This window comes from Onychostruthus taczanowskii, unplaced genomic scaffold (genome assembly GCF_017590055.1).
Source record: "Onychostruthus taczanowskii isolate IOZ18803 unplaced genomic scaffold, ASM1759005v1 scaffold55, whole genome shotgun sequence".
NCBI classification, from domain to species: domain Eukaryota; kingdom Metazoa; phylum Chordata; class Aves; order Passeriformes; family Passeridae; genus Onychostruthus; species Onychostruthus taczanowskii.
This window is the reverse complement of record NW_024503124.1, coordinates 5,354,121-5,376,378: the sequence shown is the minus strand read 5'-3', so window position 1 is coordinate 5,376,378 and position 22,258 is coordinate 5,354,121. Positions and strand designations below refer to the sequence as shown.

Genomic DNA, 22,258 nt, shown 5'->3' with positions numbered 1-22,258 from the left:
ATATTCTGGACCTGTGGACACATCTCTTGCATAGCAGGGCTGATCCATGGTGTCCATTGTGGTGATCCATGGTGTCCATGGTGTCTTCAGGAAGTGTGGTGGGAGGCAGAGAGTGGAAATGGCCTTGGCTCACTGCCCAGCAACAAGGGTAATGTAGCTTGAGTAAATGCAAGGGGATCATCCTGAACACATCCAGGTGTGTGTTATAAAAACCCTTTTGTGTTTCACCCTCACTGGCATTTGAAGGGGGGACTTGTGTTCCTGCAAGTGTCATGGGAGAACTGTAAAAACTGAACTTCCAATGGAGAAAATCCATTTCCCAGAAGAATGTAATTCAGAAGCACTAACATACGTGTTTTGTCATCAGTCTCATGTCAGAAAAGGGAACACAAGGTAAAATTTTCATGCTGTCTGAAGCTGCTGTCTGTCCCAGGCTCCTGGCACCTCTGATGGAAACACTTGGTGCATCGCAAGGGCAGTTCATCCCTTGGTCATACCTGGCTTTCTTGAGACAGATGGAATTTTCCCCTGGAGACTGAATACCAGCTTGGGCTTCTGCCTGGCTGGCTGGACTGGGCACCTGGTGTTTAGATGGTGACTGAGATGGCTTCTGTCCTTGGTGACTTGGGTGTTTTTGAAACCACCACTGGCTTTCACATGGGAACTCTTTGACAGGTTAGACTTGGGTACATTTGCAGGAGGATGTGTTTTCCCATGCACTTTTGTGGAGTTCTAAATGTTCCTGTGAGGAACCAATGTTCCTGCGTAGCATTAGGCTTTCAGATTCTGAAGAGGCACTCACAGAAATGCAGTTTAATGGCACTGGATGGAAGAGAAACGAAATCTTACCAGTGATTCCAGTTTTGACTGTTTCCAGGCTACCAGGCTTAGAGTTACTCTAAGTTACTTAAGGTTATCTAATATTATTATCTAATAAGTGCTAAGTGTGATATTTCACTTACTTCTCGACATAGTAACCTCAAGTTTTTAGTATTTGTGGATAGAATGGCACTTGAGTGTAATTTAGTTTGCATTAATGTTAATTCTGCGTTTCCTGTAATTCTCTTATTTTCTTCCCTTTCATGTTGTCACTTATGCCAGAGGCAGTCATGGTGCAATAGGCAGATTCAGCGATTTCTAATGATCGTGGCTGTTCAGATGAGCGCTGGGGTTTTGTTCATTTCAAATTTCTGACAGTTTATTAACATTTATCACTTGGATGAACCAGACATTTCAGTCGGTATAGAATTTCTATATAAATTCATCTCCGTTCCTTGCCAGGCGAGCAAAGGTTAGCAGTGAGCAGATAACACAGCTTAATGAGGTCAAATCAAGCTGATTCATGATCACTATGGAGAAAAATATCCTCCTGGGGAAAATACTTGCGCTGAAAAATCCCATAAACCAAACCACTTGTTTATCTGTCATTCCCACAGAGATAGTAATGTAATTACTCTCATAATTATCTTCATTAGTGTCAGGAATTATCTGCAATTCATTTCTCTGCTCTGAGTATGTTTGTTTATTTGCTGATTTTTGTCTCAGATTTAGCCAACAGACCTAAGAATTGTGTGTTTGTGAAGCCATGCAGCAGACATCTGTGATGCACTGCTCTGACATTCTCTCTGCTGAAATATGGATTGCTGTCTTTCAGTTCCAGCATCCCTGTGCTCATTCCCTGACATCTGCCCTTCATTACATGGCTCCCGTGCGGCCGAGACGACAGATTGTCTATCCTCTGCAAGAGCTTGGCGAAAACGCTCCGTCGGAGCAAGTCTCCAAGGATCAGGTGGGTAACAGCAGTGGCAGCAGGCGGGAGGCACGGTGCCAGCTCGTGCGTGGCCTGGCAGATGGGCTGGCATTAACCTCCCAGTGCTCACGGGCTGCTCCTTAATTACAGCAGCCGCGCTGGCTGCCCGATCCCGATCCCGCTCTGCTGCCACGCCCGGCCGGGCTGGGCCTGCAGCCCGGCACGCGCTGCTGGAGCAGAGCCCTTCCCGCTCCGCTGCCCACGATGGCGGCGCTTTGTCGTGGCCTCCCAACGTCTTCTAAATGCTCTGCCTGCTGCTGAGCCCTTGCTCCTGCTAGCTTTATTTAGGTGTCATGCTCTGCAAGCGGAAAAAAAGACAATATCGTGCTGTTGTCTCTTTCTGTAGAGATTGCTTCAGTGCATTTTATCTTTCAGTCCCAAAATCAAGTTTCTTCCATGCATGAGATGCCCTTAAAACACCAAGTGACTTAACAGCAAAGGAAAAGCAAATTTCACTAGCAAATGGTTTTACTTGCAAAGAACTGGTGTGGCCTGGAGGTTCTAAATGAAAAGTCTCTTTAAATTTCATTTTTAAAATAACTTACACCCCATTCTCTTACGTTTTTTAAGTAACTAAAATTTGACATGAAGGTGATTCCTCAAAAGAGTAACTGGTGAAGCTGAAATATTAGGAAAAACACAATTAGTGATGGATTCTCTCAGTAGGTAGTCGTAATTTTGTGGAGAAACATAATTAGGGAGCTTTATGTCTGTCTGCTAACTTCCAGTTGGCTGAGATGGGCTTCCATATAATATTTTTAGAGCTGTCCTTTTCTCAGTTAGTCAGGAGGTTTTGGCACCTAAAACTCTTAATTAGGCAGCAGCTGGCAAAGCGAAATCCAGAACATGGCTAAGGCTGTCGGTCTGGGTTTGGCTTTGTTCAACAGCCTTCCCTTCACATGCACATCCCTGCCTTTCTCTTTATCTGCAGAATGAAAAACTCTGATGCTTTTCTTTAAACTGTTTCTTATTCTTAATATTTAAAGTGATTGCTCACTTCCTAAAAGAGCTTATCTTAGTGTTTTTGTTGAAGCTGGAAAATCACAGGCATCCTGCATTTGAAAAATTTGCAAATCTTTTGTCTCCTCATGTTTTTCCTGAGGTTTTTTGAGCTTCTCTGTACGTAGTGGCATAATGGTTTGAAATCTCAGATTTAGATTTCTATTCAAAAGAATGTGTGAAATTTTTGCTAAGTTGTACTGGAAAAACCCCAGCTCAAGGCAAGTATCCATGCATCTGCCTCTGCATGAATTATAGATTTTTGACAGACTGTGCTCTATCAGAATGGACATCTGGGGCTAAGTGCTGGGTCGTAACTTGAGGATAAAGCTAGTCTGGTGCTGCTGCTGGCTTCTCTGAAATACCAAGAACTTGAAACCATGTAAAGCTAAATTGAGTCTTCTGTTGAGTGAATGAAGCGACCTTTGGTCACCCTACATTGGGAAGCTGTGTAACATAAGGAGCAGGCTGCCATGGGAAACTGGGTGTACTCATGAGTAAGGAGGTGGTGCTTCTTTTAGACCTTGGATTGCAGCCAGCCACAAGGCACTTGCCCTCTCTCTGCTCAGATCCCTCATAAAGGAAGATTGATCCCCATCAATGATCTTGCCCTACCTTGCCCAATACTGTAGTGAAGTTACAAATAAACTGAGGTGTGTCTTATAAATTAATATAACCAAGTTTCAGTAGGCACAATATTATCTTTCTGCCTTTTTGTAGTGATTAAAAGGCTTCTCAGACCTACTGTAAACAGTAAGGTGGAATCTGTAAGGCAGAGAACAACCTGTCTCACCAAGGAGATAAATGTGCTAGCTCTGCAGAAGGGAAAGGCTGAGAAGTGTCACCTTATGAAATACAGTGAGACAAGGTGAAACACATTTTGGTTGTAGAAGATGCTAATGGGCTGGGAAGTGAGGGAAAAAGGACATGGAAGAACAATGTTGTGAGGAAAGTGTGGAGAAGAGATTAAGAAAGATGAAAGGCGTGCAAAGAGTAGGAATTAATGGGAAGAAGTCTGAGGCCAGCACCTGCAGAGGAGTAAGGAGAAAATATCTTCTATCATCTTTGTTTTGGTGGTTTCAAATAAGATCAGGGCAGGATCTTGAAAGATGTTTAGATTGGGCAAGCAGGGATTCCAAGCATTTGAGACCACTCCTCATTTCTTTATCCCACGTCTCTATCCCAGCTCACCAAGCTGGTTTAAAGCGAGTGGGCTTTGCCCTCTCCTCTGTGAAAGCAGCTCCTCTAGAGGTGAATCTGTGCCCACTTTGTTCCCGTGAGCTGGAGGGCAGGTTATCAATGTAATTGCTGCTTTAGAGTGATCTGCAGTAGTGGCAGGATTTGTCACATGAACTACAGGATGAGGATTGTAAATGCAAGGTGATTTCAGAAAGGAAAAATTTTCATTGATTGCCTGCCCTAATTGGTTGCTTGAGTATCTGTTGCTGGTAATGGGGATAATTGTGGTGATATTCTTGCTTTGATATCCACAAGATGCCCCTTGATATCTAGTAATCAACAAATCAACATCTGCCTCTCATCTGTTGCTTTTTCAGCTGCCTTCCTCTTGTTCCAGCCCTTTTCAAGCTCTTGCTCCCCTTCTCTAGCTGCAGAGTGTCTTTTTCCCCAGTAAGAGCTTGGGGCTGAGCAGCTCAGCTGTTCTATGTGGAGGCACAGCTCCAGATGTGTGTGTGGATGTCTGTGGGCTGTCAGCAGCTCTGTATCTCAGTGAGTGAGAGTGGGAACTCTCGGGCTCCATCAGTCACTGTCTCCCCAGGACCTTCTAGCCTGCTTAGGGCACGAAGGGAATTCACTCATAGATACAGATCCTGGGCCTGCATGGGCGCTTTCCTGCTTCCTTCTTCCAAAGCCAGAAGAGAAACCATCAATCTAAACCAGAGAAGCTCTGCTCTCAGCTAATTCCAGAGCACTGCCAGTCCACATGGATCTTGTCTGTGCTGGAGAGGTGCTTTTTCTGCAGCTCTGGATCAGTTGTTATGGACAGATGAGCACAATCTGTGGCAACTTGTTCTTGTTGTCCCTCTGTCAACTCTCTCTATTCTTCTGTGATGTCTGGAAAAACCACCAAAGGGGAAGTGCCATGTGTTGCTCTCCCGTGGATTCCTGGCCTGTTCCCTCCTGTCTCATGCAGGGTGCGTGAGCTGTGTCTTGTGGTTTTCAAGGAGGCAGAGATCCTTCCTCCAATGGGCTCTCTGTCAGAGCTAGATGTCAGCTGGAGAAAGGTGCTCCTAAATTATAGGATCTTGCCCTATAACTCCACAGCCAACTGTTACCTGTGTGTCCATTTACCTGCAGTTCTCCACTCTCCTTGTTCTCTCCAGGCCCTTCTGGCATTTCCCCTGGTTCAGTCTGGTTTCTGATTTGAGGCAGGCTTTTGGTGTGTGTTATTTTGGCCTATTGCTAAAATGGCTCTGACTCCAGAGAAATCTAGAGCTTAGGAGCTCTCCCTGCTCCTCCCCTGTCTGCCATCCTTTTCATGAATGCTTTGCTGTAGGTTTTAAGACCATCACATATCTTTTAACTTATTCTCTTAAACCACAGCTCTGTGCTGCTTCATCTTTGCCTCAGAAACCCTGTCACTCCCCAAGCAGTGGCTCCATTTCCTGAAGGGCTGTAAATTCTTCCTTACTTCTTCATATGCTTTGAGATTGGAAATACATTTTGCTGCTGATTTTGTGTGTCTGCTCCTACCAAACTGTCTCCCATTGCTCTGCTGATGAGATTTGGATAAATTGGGTAAGACTAGTCTGGGAAGCCACAAAGCAGGAGATGTTAAGCTTGCCTCCCATCAAATCTCCCACTGCAGCCCTCTAGAATGACACAGTTGCTGATTTGCATCTGGTCCTGAGGTGTCCAGGCTTGAGGATACCTGTTGAGCAGCAAGTGTGGCAGAGGTGCCACATCTTGGCTCAGAATGGCATCGGCCACACATCTGCTGTGCTGGGGTTCAGGACACAGACCTGACAGAGCTCCTGCCTACTCATTAGATCAAACACTTTGTCCAGCTGTGCCAAAGCAAAAGGAATTCTCTAATTTTTGTATTCTGGATCGGCAACCAGTGCTGGAGTGCCAACTGGCAGGAGATCCAAAGATCCAAACTCTTTAATTCCCTCAGTGTTAAAACAGATTAGATTATTATTCTGGTTTGCACATCTGTCAGTCACTGCAGTCATGTTACATGAAAAACAGTCAGTTACAACAGAATCCTGAATATCTTATAAAGTGCTGCTGGCCTTCACGAAGCATGTCATTATTGGTGGAATAGAAAGCTATAGGTAATGAAATAATTCTTAATTATTTCTTCATAAATAAACAATTTATAAACTTGTTTGCTTTCTCACCATCTGGGAGCATTCTGTTCTCCATCTGCTTCATGTAATTATCAATGTAAGGGAAGAATAGGTGATATAATTAACAAGAATAACTGATCCACAATGAAGAACAAAAATGGCACACATCTGTTGAATTATTTCCTTGTTTTTGCCCTTTTATTATTTTTCATGCTATTGGGTTTATTATGTTTTTATTTCGTGGCTGCATTCAAGCTGTCAGGCTCTATTGCACAGTTTAGAATTGTTTTTTCTGCTCCAGCTCATAAAAAGACAGAACAGTTGCTGAAGCCCATGAAGTGTTGTATAAATTTAGTTAGTTCAGTGTGAGGTTCACATAGAAAATGGAGGCCAAGGCACTGCAAAGTCAACAGTTTCCAGTGCAGGTGTGGTGGTATTTTTGTGTGTTTGTCTGATTCCATGATGATGGTTATGGTAAAGGCTATGAGTAAATGACCTGAGAGCAGTTTAAAATAATAATTAAAACAAGAACATAAGGGGAAAAGACATGCTTACTTTTAGATTCATCCTGTGCCTAGTTCCATTTCATATATGTTCACATCTACATGCTCAAATGACTTGTGAATGTAGGAGCCATCCTGGATGATTCTCTATTCTCTGAGCTTTTTATGTCCATTATAAAATTGCAGGACTTTAAAAGAGTATATATTTACCGTGTTTTGTAAAAAGAAAAGGAGAAAATAGCTATCAGGTAAAACCAGAAAAAAAATCTGAAACATTTTTGAACTTGACAAACTTTATCTTGTGGGGAAGCTTGTTTAAAAAACAAAAATGAAACTGATTTATAGGAGTGTTTCTATAGAAAACTCATCCCTAGATGCTGTCCCCTCTAACAGACTCCTGGGGCTCTACTTTCTTTACTTGCACTCTGTGGCTTCTGCTTTCTGATGTTTAGATGTGTTCATTACCAGCTGTCTGAACCTTTCATTAGTGCCCAGACTGAGCACAAGGCTTTGCCTTGATCTGTGCAGGCAGAGGAACAGAAAGGACTCAGAACTGATAGTTTGACTGTTAACAACACCTTGCTGTCCAGTCCCAGTCAGTCCACAGTGTACAGCCTGAAAATTTTAGCTCAGTTGCAATTCAAAGGTAATAAAAACAAGGACTTAAAATAAAATTTTGAAACATGGGGGGAGAGGCTGTTGACAGAGGCTGCCACAGAACAATCTGTTCTGAGCAAGCAAAGCTCTTTGCTTCCAACTGCAGCTGAGAGTGCAAACTGCATGGTTTGTCACCTTGTGTGTCCACAAAAAAATGTCAAGAAGGTGGAGAGGGAGAGGCACAAGTTCTGTGAAGCACCAGAGCCTCTGCTTTGAAGTGTATGCCCATCCTGGGTACTGGCCATTCCCTGTTCTGGTCTGCAGGCACGACCACGGGAACAGCCAGCTCTGCTTCTGGAGGTGCTCCTGGAACAGCAGTGCCTGGAGTAACTCAGGGGAAGCAGCCACTGCTGTTTTACCCTCTGTCTGCCTTGGAGCTAAGTCTGTGCTGGCTTGGTAGAATACCTGTACCAAATAAAGGTTTATTCTGGCAGTTTCATTCTATTAATGTGCAGTTGAAGCACTGGAATGTACTGAATATGGCTAAAATATGGAAGGTTTTTCAGGGTTTGGGGTTTATTGTCATCATTAGGTCTCTACTAAGATAAAGAGCAAATATAGCAGAGAGCTTAGGAAGGAGGATGGGCAAGAGAATTCCCTGAATTTTAAATATCAAGGTTCATGTATCAAAGTTAAAACAGCAGAGTTCCTTCATGTTACAATTTGTGTGAGGACACTGGGATTACAAACAAAGGCTTGGTATGGATAGTTTTCACTTAACCAGGGAAGTAGTATTAATTTTTAAAGCAGTAACTGTTGCTTAAGATGTTCATGTGCTTGAGTGATGAATTTTTAATGCTTTTGTAGTATGTGCATGGATGAAAATCCATTATTTATTGTTGTTCCCCTTGGCTGGTGAAGGTGATGGTTTTATGGCACCAGTAGGCACACAAACAGGCGTTCTGAAGTGAGCCTGATAACAAATTTCCTCACTGCAAATGTCAGTGGGGTTTGTGCGATGCTGCCATTACATTTTGTTTGGAAGGCTGAGTGTCACACCGTTGTGGGAGGCACCAGATGGCATCATTAACAGGAATGTTTACCACTTATGTGCATGTGTGAAATTAAAAGTAAGATGACCTATCTTTGTTTTGAAAGAGTGGTGTCAGTGCTGTACAGGTGTTAATGACATTTGCAGTAAACTAAAATAGGCACTTCTGCTTACAAACAGGTCAGACTTGGCTTAAAGCTTTTTCAAAGCCATTTGTTAGATTGATAATTCCAGCTTATAAGGAGGAAACAGCTATTTTTTTTGCCACAGAAAGGTAATGTTTGCCATTAAAAAGTGGAGAAGTATGTCTGCTTTCACTAAAACATGATTTGCTGACCCTACAAATCAATCTCCTCTCATATCCTGGACCATTATTTGTTACCTCGTGTTCATTATTTTCAGTATGAAATGTTATTATTTTTATTCTGGTTTTTTTCAAGCTTTTAACTTTATACCTCTTATGTTTTTCAATGAGTTCAGTATATTTGAACTGCTGCCTCTGTTGCCCTGAGTCTGTACGTGAGGTGCCTGTGCCTTCTCTTGCTCTGGCTCTGCTCTGTCCCTGGTGTGTGTGTGTGGGCAGCTGCCTCTGCAGGCTGGCTCAGTGTGCCCAGAGACCAGTGCAAGCTGCCCCTTGTCTGCTGCTCCCTGCTCAGGCCAGGGACCCCATAGGGCTCCTTTCCCCAGGGACTGCCAGGCTTGCTTCCCTCTCAGAGGGATGTGGAGCTAATGGGGTCAGTCCTTGGCCAAAGCCCAGGTTTCAATTTGCTGCTTTTTCCTTCTGCCTTGAAGAATAAGCCATAGACAGATGACCTGGGAAGCAGTGACTGCTGTCAGAGGACTAGAGCCAGCCATGTGCTTTACCCCCTTGCCAGCTTGAATGCTTTGATTGAATTCCTGTGCCTTCCTGTTCTTCCCAGAAAAACGGGGGAGAGCTGAGCTCTCTGGAAGTGGCACCATTCTGAGTTCATTTCTTTGGCCTTTGAAGCAGAGCAGCAAGCAGTGGTCAGCTCTTACAAGAGTGTGAACTGCCCAGCTCTCTCTAGGCTGGGGATCCAAATGTCAGTGCTCAAAGTGAAAAAGAGCATCTTTTTACCATGGTAACAGTGGTTCTGTGAGGAAATTAAATAGATGTGTCCGTGCTCTGCTCTCTTCTGCCGCTGGTTGGAGTCAAGCAGGCAATCCCTGGTTTCCTATGGAGCCATAGGGACTGGCATACAATTGGTTATGAACATAGAGGTGGATTTTTCCAGAAGCTGAAGATCAGCATTTACCCACATAGGCATAATAATAGTGTAATAATACTGACTTCATTCATAAAGGCTTTGGGGATCTGTGGATGAAAATATTCTATAAAGGTGAGCTGTTATCTGTCCGAGCCACAGTTCTTAAAAAGGGTTCTTTGACATAGACAAAACAATTAAGGCTGCACTCTTCATCACTGTTTCTTTTTCTGTTTTCTTTTACTTCTGTTTCTGGTGTTTTTATAAATCTGTGAATGCTTGGAAACAGTTTTTGAAAACATGTTTGCAGAGATTTCTAATGAGGCTTTTTGGAATGTAGCTAGTATTTAGAAAACAATTCCTAATGCAGGCTGGAAAAGCACGCATTTTCCAATCAGTTTTGTTCGTATCGCCTTGGTAAACACTGATGTTTCTTTTTTTAACTTGTGGTTCAAATGGAGCTTGAAATTAAAATAGCTCTGTTTGCTCACCTTCTTGTTTGCCTGTCACTGTCGCTGAGCTCAGCACTACTCTGCTAACAGGTTTGTTAATTGCTTTCACTGCTTCTGATGGTTTTTGCAGTAACAGTTCAGATCATGTGGATCCTCTAGAGCAGTAACTATCGCTGGGATTTCTCAGTAACAAATGTTGAAGTAAAACAAAAACATTGCAGGCAGATGTAGAATCCCACAAGCCAGGGCTGGGAGGGCCCCTCCAAGGAGGAGTGAGGGATCAGTGAAGATGCCAAGAACGTAGCAAACGAGGCTGCCCCGTGTTTGCCATACAGTGCCCCGAGCAGCCTTTCTGAATGTGGACTCAAGTGAACTGCAGCCAACACTTGAGTGCATTTAGCTGGGCAAAGCCCAAGTCCTCAGGGTTTAATAAAGTCTAGTCTAAGTTCAATGGTCAGAGTTGATAGCCTTAAAGGTATTTTCCAAACAAAAGGATTCTGTGATGATGCAAATTCTGCAGCATTATGGAGCCTTTGCATGAGGAGTCCCAGAGAGGACTGCAGCAGCTCTGACACACCACTGAGTGTTACTGGGATAGACTTTCCAGTGCCCAGTTCAGAACACAGTGCTGTTTTCTTCCTGTCAGGGCTGAAATACTTTGTCCAAATTTTTGTTTTAGATTTTTGGGTGTTCAATTTTCATGGTTTTGCTTGTTAGAACGAAGCTAATGTAAATCCGGACTTATTGTAGAACAATTATTATATATGTATGTAGAAAACCTACAGCTATCCCAGGGTCCAGTGTTTAAAAACAGAACTAAAAGGAACCCCAAAATATTCTGGATGTGAGTTTGTGCCATCAGCATCTAATGTAAAGTCATGGTAAATGTACCATGAATCCATTCCCAAGGCATGTTAAAAGCAAACAGAAAAGTTGGACATGAAGCTGTATGTGGTTGGAAAGTGCAAAGGAAATAATGTGTTTGCTGAAACCTAATCAATATTTCATGACTCTTTTTCCATTGGTTTCTTGGGGTAGAAGGATGTGTGAATTCTGGATGCCATAGATTAATCCTGCTCTGGCCCATGTTGTGTTGTGAAATTGTAAGGGAAAGCCATGGTTCCATGCAGGGTGTGTTGTCAGTGTCTGGGGGCTGCATCAGCGTTTTAACAAGGTCCAGTTCGAAGGCTTGGAGTGATGGCACTGCCTGTCTGTGTGCAGGAATAGCCCCATGGGCCAAAGGGCCACCACTGCCTGTGGCCACACCTGCCAGCTCCTCTGTCCCTCTGTGCCCAGATGGGAACAGCATGGGAGGCTAGGGGTGCCAGTACCCCAAATAATCATCTGATAACCAAGGAAAATCCTCCTTTCTACATATGCCTTTTCTACCAATGGCAATTAATGCTTTTACCTTGCATTAGTTAATGATTGCTGGTTTATTTAATAGATTGGATACAAAACAAACATATTAGTTTGCTATTGACCTGTCAATTATGATGTCTGATTACCCCTCTGGGGAGCACAGGTAGCCATTTGTCCTGACATTTTGTTAAAATAGGTGGTATTATGGAACCAGTCCACCTAATTCCTCACTCCCTGGGGCCTTTCAGTGTACTTAGCTGTAGAAAGGTGATTTCTGGAGCATGACAGCTGTTGGTGCTGGGGCCGTTGTGTGGGGAACAAAACAGGTTATATTCTGCTTGTAGGCTGCCTTTGTGTCACTGATACAGGAGCTGTTTCATAAATTAGACAGATCTTCCCAGGGAAATTGTATTCCTGCTTTCATTTCTGCAGTGCATTAAAATAAACCACCAGCACAGCAGTAGGAGGAGATGTTTGAGCTTGGCATTGCCTTGAGACCTGTTGGGTTTGTGCTGTTTGCTGCTGGCATTCCTGCCTATTTTCATTGATGAGGTACATTACAAGTAGTTTCTTTTCATGGTTGTTACCATTTTATTAATTTATTAAGAGCTGCATTTCAACACAAATATCACTTAATCATTTTTCTTCCAGAAGGAGGAAAACTCTTGGCTTTCTAGAAAGCTGCAAGTCTGTGTGTGCAGCAAAATCCAGCGTGTCAGAATTGCTGTCTGCCAATGCCAGGAATGTGAATACCGAGGTGAGGGCACAGAGTCCTCCATGGCTGATTGTGGGACTGGGAGAGCTCCACACGTGTCAGCATTGGCAGAGCAACAATTCCTGTAGCTGGGGCATAACCATTTAGTGCATTATAAGAAACGCAGTCTGAGTTTGATTTTATGTAGTGGGGGATGTCTGTAATACTTGGCACTGGTTCTTCTCGTTTCCTAAAATCTCTCCTGAAGATGTACACTTCCAGGGAAATACAAAGGGCTTTCTCAGCTTCTGAAACGTGGAAATGTTACAGATGTAGTCTGTATTATTTAATTTATGACTAAAGCCCTTTTTGCTGGCAGATCCTTGTGTAAGGAGTGTTCGAGCATTTCAAGAGCACTGACTTTAAATGGGATGATGGAGGTTCTCTGTAGGGACTTGCTTGTGTCCTGTGTAAACCTGGTTTGAAGTAGCAGGGTGGTTCTGTCCCTTGCCCAGGCATTCTTCACTGTGGGCCTGTGCTAAGCAGCCACCCTGGGCTGGCATACTTTTTGAGATATCTTCTGGAATTTTCCCAGGGCAGTCCAGTCCTTGAGATGAATCTGGCTCACCACTGGATGTCATCGTTGCACTGTGGTGAACTGCAGCTCAAAGAACATTTATCTGGCAGTAAAAAATAATGTTGCCTGACCAAAGGTGACATTTAATTTTGCCACATTCTGAATGACTTGCTGTGCAGTCATGCCATAGGGCAGGGAATTGATCCATAATGTTTCCTTAAGGGAGCAGGACAGCACTCTAGTGATTTACACAGTGTAGTGGGGCTGTGCTGAAACCTCAGCTGTGGAGCCCCACCAGTGCAAAGACATGGCATTAAAGATCTCTTGGGGATCTCAATGTGCTATGTACTTATTGAGAAGGCCCATATAATTACCACAGCTTTTAAAGAAAGTACTCTTCATCTAGTGAGTTACTCTGTCAGCTGATTATATAGAGAATATATTTCTACTGTACTTCCATAGGCGGAATTTAGAGGCCTTAAATTTTACTGGTGCTGTCTCCTATTTGTCATAGAGGAAGACCTGTTAGAAGCCTTAGATTGCTTCCTTTCTAAGTGCCACAGCAGGAATTTATCAGAAGTGTCTGACAAATAACAAAAGTGGCTCCATTTTGTATTGGTCTTCCCAGTGCATTTATGAACCTGCAGTTATCCATTCTGTGAAATGGGAATATAGGCAATCCAGAGCAGTGGGAAAAATGCAAAGTGTGTTGTACTGTGAGATGGTAAGTATTTCCTTGTCTTTCATCAGAAATTTGAAAGCTAAATGTAGTCAGGGTGAAAAAAAAAAAAACAACCCATCAAATGCAATATCATCTCTTGTCTCTACAGAAGTGTCTGACAAATAACAAAAGTGGCTCCATTTTGTATTGGTCTTCCCAGTGCATTTATGAACCTGCAGTTATCCATTCTGTGAAATGGGAATATAGGCAATCCAGAGCAGTGGGAAAAATGCAAAGTGTGTTGTACTGTGAGATGGTAAGTATTTCCTTGTCTTTCATCAGAAATTTGAAAGCTAAATGTAGTCAGGGTGAAAAAAAAAAACCCAACCCATCAAATGCAATAATATCTCTTGTCTCTTAGCTGTGTAATTGTTTTGAGAATCTCTGTTAGGTAGTGAGACCTAGAGATACATGGAAAAAACTCACATGGAGTTTATTCCCCTAGCCAGAATGTGCATGAAGTGGTGTGGAAGCTAAAATTAGTAACTACCAACGTGGCAGTAAGATTTGTGACTGGAGTACTGGTCCCAGTGGCATTGAGCTACTCTTTTATATGTGTGGCAACCTGGCTTTCCAGGTAGCTGCTCTGTACTTAAGAGAGGGATAATTTTGGAAGGGGAGTTTTCAGTTAAGCACACAACCACTCAAAACATAAGTTCCTAGTTAATTTACAAGTAAAACCGTTTCCATAAATAAATCAGCAAGAGTAAAAACTGCTCTAGGAGGTATAAACATGACCTTAGCAGTAGGTAAATACAAGTTCTTGAGGTGTTTGATAAATGGCAGTGAGCAGAGGCAGTGTTTTGTTCTCTCCTGCAAGGATTACAGAGCATCGTGCTCAGGAGAAGCCAGACCATTCAGCTCTTGTAATTTTCTGTGACCTATTAAACATGCACATATTCCTCATATTTTAGTACCACTTATCTGGTGCCATGCACAGGAAAATGGTATTAGTCATGTCAGTGAGCCATAAGAAGTTTTGTGTGAATGCAAGGTAATGCATCACTGAGAGTTTAATGATTCCTAGCAGGCTTTGACTATTTTTTTAATGCATTTCTATGTTTTACGTATTTTTTAACAGCTGAAATATTCTTTGAACCACACAAATCGAAAGCTGGTGCTGGAATCAAAAGTGTGTATCAACACTAGAATTGTGGTGGTTGGTGCATCTGATGTTGGAATCTCTTTTCTGGAAACGCTGGTTTTTTGGTAAGTTTTAAATTTTATTTCCTCTGCTGAAAGGGATGTGTTCCCTTTTGTATGAAGGGGGTTATTTCTTGCATTTAAAGCATTCTGAGTCTTTCTTAATATACTGGGTGTTAAATGTCTGAGCATGTGTGGATGGAGAGATGGGTGCTGGCATCCTGGATGCCTTGGGACTCACAGGATTCCAAGCAACTCCCAGTTGCACGTGGACCCCTAAGGGGAAGGCATGCTGAAAATGTGTGTTGAAAAGACCTAAAGTTGCTTTGGCCACTTTCTTAAACCTCAGTCTTGTGAGGGAAGGTGGAGTCAATGGCCCCTGGCATGTGCTCCCAAGCAGTACTGGCCTTTAAAGCCAGTTGTTCCTGGTGGGATCCCAAACCTGTCTGATCCCCCTTTCTCTAAGTCTAAGGCAGGGAAACCTGTGGATGAGTTCTGCTGTTTAACAGCCTTCCCAACACGAGGACAGGGTATTCTCTCTGATGTCTCACTGGTGTACTCTCCAGGGGCTTACTGGGCAGTCAGGCTGTGACAATGCAGTTCCTTTGATGCAGAGCTTAATCACACATACTAGAAAGACTTGCGGAAATTAATATAAAATTCAAAATCTGAACATGATTCTTCAAGAACTGAGAGAATTGTCTGGTGCTTTTATGGGGGGTGGAGAATGGAAAATTCTGCCTTTTTTTCTTTTTTCAGTTAAGCTAGGAGTTTGTATTTCTACAACAACCATTGATAACATCACAAATTATATTTTCAATACATCAAGAGAGGAATAAGTTTAAGTGCTTTATAGATGTTGTATTGCTGGAGCAGTGTAGAGGAAAATTTCTGCTTCTTGCCCTTCTCATAGTTCTTGATTTCTGTAAAGCATCCCATCTGAAGGTAAATAGTTTCCCCTCATCTTCTTGCTCTCAGCACGTTTTAGGCTTTCAGTTCCACCCCAGATTCAGTTAAACCTGTCCTTTAGAGCTTCTAACCCATTTCTTGTTGCTCACCCTGTGCTGTTTGTTGCTGTCATTTCATTATAAGGCACTGTGGGGGAGCCAAAGCGTGTTTGTGCTCCAGGTGTGGCAGCTGACTCTGTCCACAGTGAACAGGCCTTTGCAGGTGTTGCCCTTGGAGCTCCCTCCAAGCCTTTGCAGCCAGGGCTTGAATTTGAACCAAACTCTGGCAGAGCTGCAGGACACATCCTCCTTGAGCTTGTCTTGGCACCCGGCCTCAGACGTGGGGTGCTGCTCGGAGAACCACAGAGCCAGCACTTAGTGCAGTGTCACAAAATTTATATTAATAGAGGGATAAATTTGCAAAAGATTAGGTTTTAATTTTCACTTCAGCAGCAAATAGCCTCCTGATCAGTGTGAAGGCCTTTTAAAACAATTTAGTTTAATTTACTCATAATTTTCTAATATTCCCTGCAAAGGTTACATGCACTAAAAATAGCTGGACTGAATCAATTTGCGAGTCCTAATCCTTAAAAAGAGGAAGTCGTTTTCTCATCATTATTCTTCATACTTAATTATTTTACATTACCAGTCACCATGGAAACACATAAATGTAATTCACTTACTGATGTGGCAATTATTGGAACTCGATCTTGCAAGTGTTTTCAACTTCTTTGAGACTGAAGAGATCCATTTTTCATTAAGCAGAGAAATGACCCTGGGAATGAGCTCTGCTGCCCTGTGGCAGGACACCTCCCACTCCCATTGGCAGCACATCCCGGGGTGCAGTGCCATGGAGCAGCCATGGCACCACTGCTTACCTACCCAAACTCCAAAGGAGCTTCAGACAGCTCAGGCAGCATGTGCAGGTATATGTTTTCAGCTGTAGAGCTGCTTTACTTGAGGATGCACAGGGATTTTTTTGTTTTTTACCAGAGGGCCGTGTGCATGCAGCAGTGCTGCAGTAGCAGGGGCAGACCCATTGCCTGGCCAGCTGTTGGTGTGACAGCAGCTCTGGGGGTGCAGGTGTCACAGTGCTTGTTTGGTTGGCTGGTTTTGTTTTTTAGTTGATTCCTTTGCTAGTTTCAAAGGGATGGGCAGGGCAGCAGGGTTAGACCAGAAGGACATATGGTTACAAATCCCGGTGTTTCCACTTAGTCCCAATGCCTGGTTCCTGGAGCAGAATGCAAACCCAGGCAGCAGGGATAGAAGTTTGGCTTAAGGATCATGGAGCTTGCTTGCAGCAGAGTCTTGTCACTGGTTCCAGTGCAGGGAACCCATTGGCTTTTATCCACCTCTTTGCATATTGCTGTTGAAAGTATTATTGTCTTCAATTATAGGGAAAACCGTTTTTAATCCATGGTCTTGAAAACCTCCTTAATCCAAATCCTGATGTAAACAATGACTTCTTCTCTGAGGACATTGGAATGTACGTAACATGCTACATCAGATGGCTAGAAATGAATGTGGTGCCTAATATCACAATATTTAATGTGAAATTGTTATGAAATTTATTTCCTTCTTCCTACGGGCGCATGAAAATAATTATTGCATTCAAGAATCAGATGGAATTAAGTACATTTTTATCAAAGGCCTGAATTTTTTTCTCAAAGTAGAATTGGAATCCATCACAATAAGCCCGAGTTTTTCACTGCAGGACAGTGTCTCCTGCTGGGAGCTCGGGGTACCCAGGATCAGCTCCGAGGTGGCAGGGTTTGAGCAGGGTTCGTGTCAGAACCCGTTATCTGGCAGCACTGGGGCACACAGTATCCCACACATCTGGCCTGTTTGGCTGTAGTTAGCATAATGCTTGATCGTTAATTAGGCTTTTTATCTTTGCATTTGTCTGGGAACATCTGAAGCCTTCCATGTTGCCTGTCACTAATTAGTTGACTAATTAAATAGTTAGTGCTTACTTGCTGATCACAGAGCTAACATGCAATGAATGGGTTAGTGATGCCCACTGTTTTGTCCTATCTGTCTTTGCCACATGAGCTGACACACATGTGCTTCCCTCTGCCTTCCCTTCAGAGCAAGGCGAGCCCAGGCCATGTGCTCAGTGTCCCTGGGCTGCATCCCTCAGTCATTGTTGCCTTCCATCACTTCTGGTGAGCAGAGCTCAAGTTGTGACAGAGATAAATCAGATGGGTCAGAGCTGGCCTTGTCACACAGTCGGCATCACAATGAACGCTGGCAGTGACTGATACAGGACATAAACAGGGAGAGGATGTGGGTCAGGATCAGCCTTCCTAACAGCCTCTGCCAGAAAATGAGACTCAATTAGCATCAATATGGGCTTATTTTATAGTTGCAATCTTGCTTTTGGGACTGTCTGCAGTTTTAAATAAGATTATTTCAACTTGAAATACTTGCCTTTTGAACATATGCAAACATGTCTCTGAGCCCAAACTGTTCCTTCACACTTGAAATTTGTAAGTATTTGTAGATTTTTTTTCTTGTTACTATTTATATTTGAATACTCCTAACTTCTTGGTGAGTATTAAAGCTGATCTTGGAAATAGCAGTTTTCTTATAAAAAGCCTGCTCAAAATTGGAATGAGTCACAAGGGTTTTTATAGAATGCTGGGCTGCATCTGTCATATCCTCCTGGTGACTCAGCAGGACATCAGCAGCTCTGAGCCTGGTAACCTGGTACCTCCGATTGATGCAGTTCAGAGCAAATACAGCAGCATTCCAAGTGCAAACACTGCGCCGAGGTTCTCCAGCTCTCTGCTAAACCTATGGGGGAGATGTCACCACTTTCTCTTCTGTTCATTGGTTTGAAGTTTGTTCCCAAAGCTGCGGAGAGAGTGCAGTGTTGAGCCCTCCAGAGCAGTGTCCAGGCTGCCAGAGGGTTGGCTTGGAAGCACAGCAGACTGGGCAGGCTGCTGCAGTGGAGAAAAAAACGACTTGTCTGGCTAAGCTGTGATCCTTCCCAGTAGTGATTAGCATGGATTTGATTCCTGTTTGTGTGTGTGTACTGTGAGGGCCAGAGTGAGGGTGCTGAGGTGTGGAGGTCAATAATTGAAAGATGGATGTTTGGGATCAGTTGTGGCCCAGCTGACTCCTCTGCCAGCTGTGTCCCTGTCCTTCCTGGGCTGCCAGCCTTATGTCCTGAGGACCTGGCACTGCGGGGTTGCCTCAGAATGTGCAACTTCAATGAGTTTTGTGTTCTGCTGGCAGGAGGAGCACATGTGGTTAAACCTCAACCCTTCCAGGTTTAAGGGCTGTCTGCCTGGTGGCATCTGGGAACATTTCAAGGGTGCCCACTCTGAAGGCAGCATTGCCAGATTTGTACCAGGCTGCATCATGGAGTCAGAGTACTTACCTTCTCTGCAATAGTTTGGAAAATTGGAGTTAAGTGTACAGCCATAAAAACCCCATCACCTTAGTTTTAAACATAGGTAATTGGCCAATAATACTGAAAATGTCCTATTAGCAAGCTGGAATCTGCACTGTGTGTTACTCACTGAAGCACTCTCACAGCAGTGGGCACATTGATGAAGTTTCTACCACACTTTAGTTTTACTGCCCAATTTATGGCACCTTTGTTTGTGGGAAATGGTGTTGATGTTTCTCAGCTGTGGTTTGGAATCTGCAAGGTGATTAAACAGCAAGAGACTCTAAGTACCAAGGCCATCATCAGATGTCCCTCATTTTCTATCTAGAAAAGTAATTGCTATTTTTGAAGAAAATGAAATGCTGGAACACTTGTGGAATGGAAATTGTAATTTTCCGAAGGAAGCACTGAAGCAGTGGTTGGATAATGCTTTGATTAGGTCAGACTCAAAGCTAACTTAGATTTGGGATGGCAGAGCTGCCCTATTGAATGCTGTAGCTGTGGAAGGATATGGATGGTTCTGATTTAGCTGTGTGTTTTCAGTGGGCAGGGAAAAGAGCTCTTTAGTTTTCCCTGCCCTATTTCAGAACAATTCCTACTGTAGGAACTTTGCCATGTGGTTTAGTAACCTAGATTGAGAAAATGCCGCAGATCTTGAGTGGATGCTCTAGTTTTTGTAAGCAAAACCAGATTCTGGGAAGTGAGAGGTGACTGGAAGGGACCAAAACAGTGAAGCCACAGGAGGGGGCCAAGGTGTTTTGGAGTAATGAGCTATAAGGTGGATGGGAGTTCAAAAGAAACTGGAAAGAGACATGTTTGGTAATGTTCAGCGAGAAATCAAGGTTGTAGACTGATGTAAAGCAACCTAAAAACCTCAGAATTAGTAAAGGAATTGGAAGGCAACAGAGTCTAGAGTTCCTAGTATTTTTAATTATATTGCCTAGGAAAAGGGACCAGCACAGAGGACAAGAGACAAGCAATATAACCACAGTAAAATAACCACAGAGAAGGAAATCTAGGGCCAATCACTTGAAGGGGGAAGAGTGAGAGGAGTAGACCTAGCAGGAGAATCCAAATTTAACTGGAGAGGAACAGCTTCTAAGAGAGAATTGCCTGGGTTTGGCTGGGATAGAGTTAATTTGCTTTCTAGTAGCTGTGTTTGGATTGAGTATGAGAATAATGGTGATAACTTGCTGATGTAATTGTTACTAAGTAGTGAACCATCAAGTTCAAAGTCTGGTGAGAGACCCAGCTACCAGTGGTGAAGAGAGAAGCATTCCCAAGCATCCATGAAGGGTTTTAGTCAAAGGGTGAAGGAAGTGTTCTTTAGATCTTGAATGGATTCTTGCTAAGATGTTGAAAATGGTGACAGTGGTGGCTTTCATGGCCTGGGCTTAGAGGTTGCTCTTCTTAGGATGACAGCATCTGATAAAATTTCCAATAAACCTGGCAGGAAGTTTCTGGGGGAAAAAAAACCAAACCAAAAAAAAAAAAAAAAAAAAAAAAAAACAAAAAAAAAAAAACCAAAAACAAAGCACTGTTTCATCAAAATAGAAGTTTTTGAAGGGACCCTGTTGTTTTAATACCAGGAGGAAGCAAGTGGGGCATAATGAAATACTTTGCTGAGAGAGGAAGAGTTATCATGGGCCAGGTTGTGTGGAAAGCCCCTCGCTGACCCTTGCATTGACAGGTGTCCCAGTGAACACTGTGCTGTCATCCCTTCTTTTATTGAGCAAATTCATTCACCATCTTAACACTTTTTCCTAAGGCCAATCCAAGGGAGAACTGGCTAATATTTGTTTACTGGTAATTGAAGAGGGATATCTTGGAAATGGACATCTGTTGGTCAGCAGTGAATCTGGAATCCTGCTCTGGGGGCTGTAATTGATTCCCTCGGAGTAGGTTCTTGAGGAGAGGTGCTTTTGGTAGGTGTTGATACAAACAACAAACCCTTCTGCTGCTGCAGCTAAGTATGGCTGTCTGGGGAGGCAGAGGCAGCAGAGGGGAAGGAAAACACTGGGGCTGGCAAAGGAATTCAGTGGAGAGACAGCATGGGAACAAATTGCTTGGGAAGGGGCTGCAAGCAAGGCTGTAGTACTGAGTAGCACATTTATTCTAGAGGGACAACTTGAGTGAGTGGGACTTCTTTCTAGTTATTTGTATGGGCAACCTTTGTTAAGCTGGGCACTCCCAGCTGGAGTTTGGTGTGGAGCTGGGAGATCTGTTAGAATACTTTTTCCTTTTGGAGAAGTGCCTTCAAGTCACATCCTGACTACTGTGTTCTTGAAATGTTTCGTTAAAAGAAAAAAAAAAGTGCTGTTTTGGATAAATTGTGACATTTGTGGGAGAAAGGAGAACTGTCTCCATCTGCCTTGTACAGTGACAGTGACACCTGGACATGCCAAGTTCCTGTGCCTTGACCACAGGTTATGGCCTGTTGGGACTCTTATCATCATCTCTGCTTCTGGGCTCCTTCCTCCGTGCAAAAATTTAGTGATCCTTTTTTGTTTCAGGACAGAGAATTTTCTGATTTCCAAGTTTTGTTAATGCAAGACTTTATCACATCTTACTTTTCAGTGTTTAGTAGCTGAAATCAGATTTTTTTACCATTTTCAGAATGATTTCGAGCTGTCATTTTTGTAAGGGCTCTGCTGCAGTGAAGCTGAGGATCCAGTGTCATTAGGACTTTACTTTTGGATAGGTTATAATTTCAGATATTATTGTTTAAAAGATTATGTGCACAGGAGAACAGTTCACATAGTTACCAACTTTAGGAGGCAGATAATGCTTTATCTTCTTTGTTTTAGTTTTTATTGGTAACTGGGAAAATAATCTTATAAAATGCAAGATTTCAAATAAATTAAAATCTCTGGTTCATGAAGACTGCTTTGCTGCACTTTATTTTTTGTAACAAAAGTGGTTTGACTTGTTGGGATAATGAGGGGTTAAATGAAAGCAAGTAATTAAATTATTTGCTCAAGCAGTTTCCACCATCTAAGCCTCCATCATTATGCCACACACAGAAGGAAAAAAAAAGATAGACATCAGGCAAAAAAATCCAGCAAAATGAGCAAGGAATACTCCAACAAATTCACAAACACCAGGATATACATGTAAAAACTGTACTAAAACTTTTCTGTGTCCTTTTGATTATGCTCAGTAGATTGGTAACCCTGTTTTATTTTGAGGACAAGGGTGTTTCAGAGTCTTTTTGTAGCTGTCCTCTAGATCTGTGCACTGAAACCTAACACCTTTTACTTATTTCCCTAGATACTCTAATCCCTCTCTGCTTTACCAGTATCTTTGAGCTGTTCTTCCCTCTGTATCCACAGCAACGTGAATCCCTGCTGGAATTATTTGCTTCTAAAATGCAGGTGCACTTGTTTAACGTTGCACTGGTTCAGGCTCTTAACTTGAAGACTTTTTCATCAAATGGGAACCTCCACTTTGCCCTGTTTCATGTTGGGCATT

At 43.0% G+C, this 22,258-nt stretch overlaps 1 protein-coding gene across 1 annotated transcript in view; it reads left to right on the top strand.

The window, feature by feature from the left end:
* The window catches only part of CFAP61 (cilia and flagella associated protein 61), an 83,172-nt gene that overhangs the window by 27,349 nt on the left and 33,565 nt on the right, over positions 1-22,258 (top strand). Inside the window, exons 15-16 of the mRNA XM_041417153.1 lie at positions 1,655-1,789; positions 14,382-14,509. Of these exons, the coding sequence (XP_041273087.1) occupies positions 1,655-1,789; positions 14,382-14,509 (263 nt within the window). The remainder of the gene's footprint in view (positions 1-1,654; positions 1,790-14,381; positions 14,510-22,258) is intronic.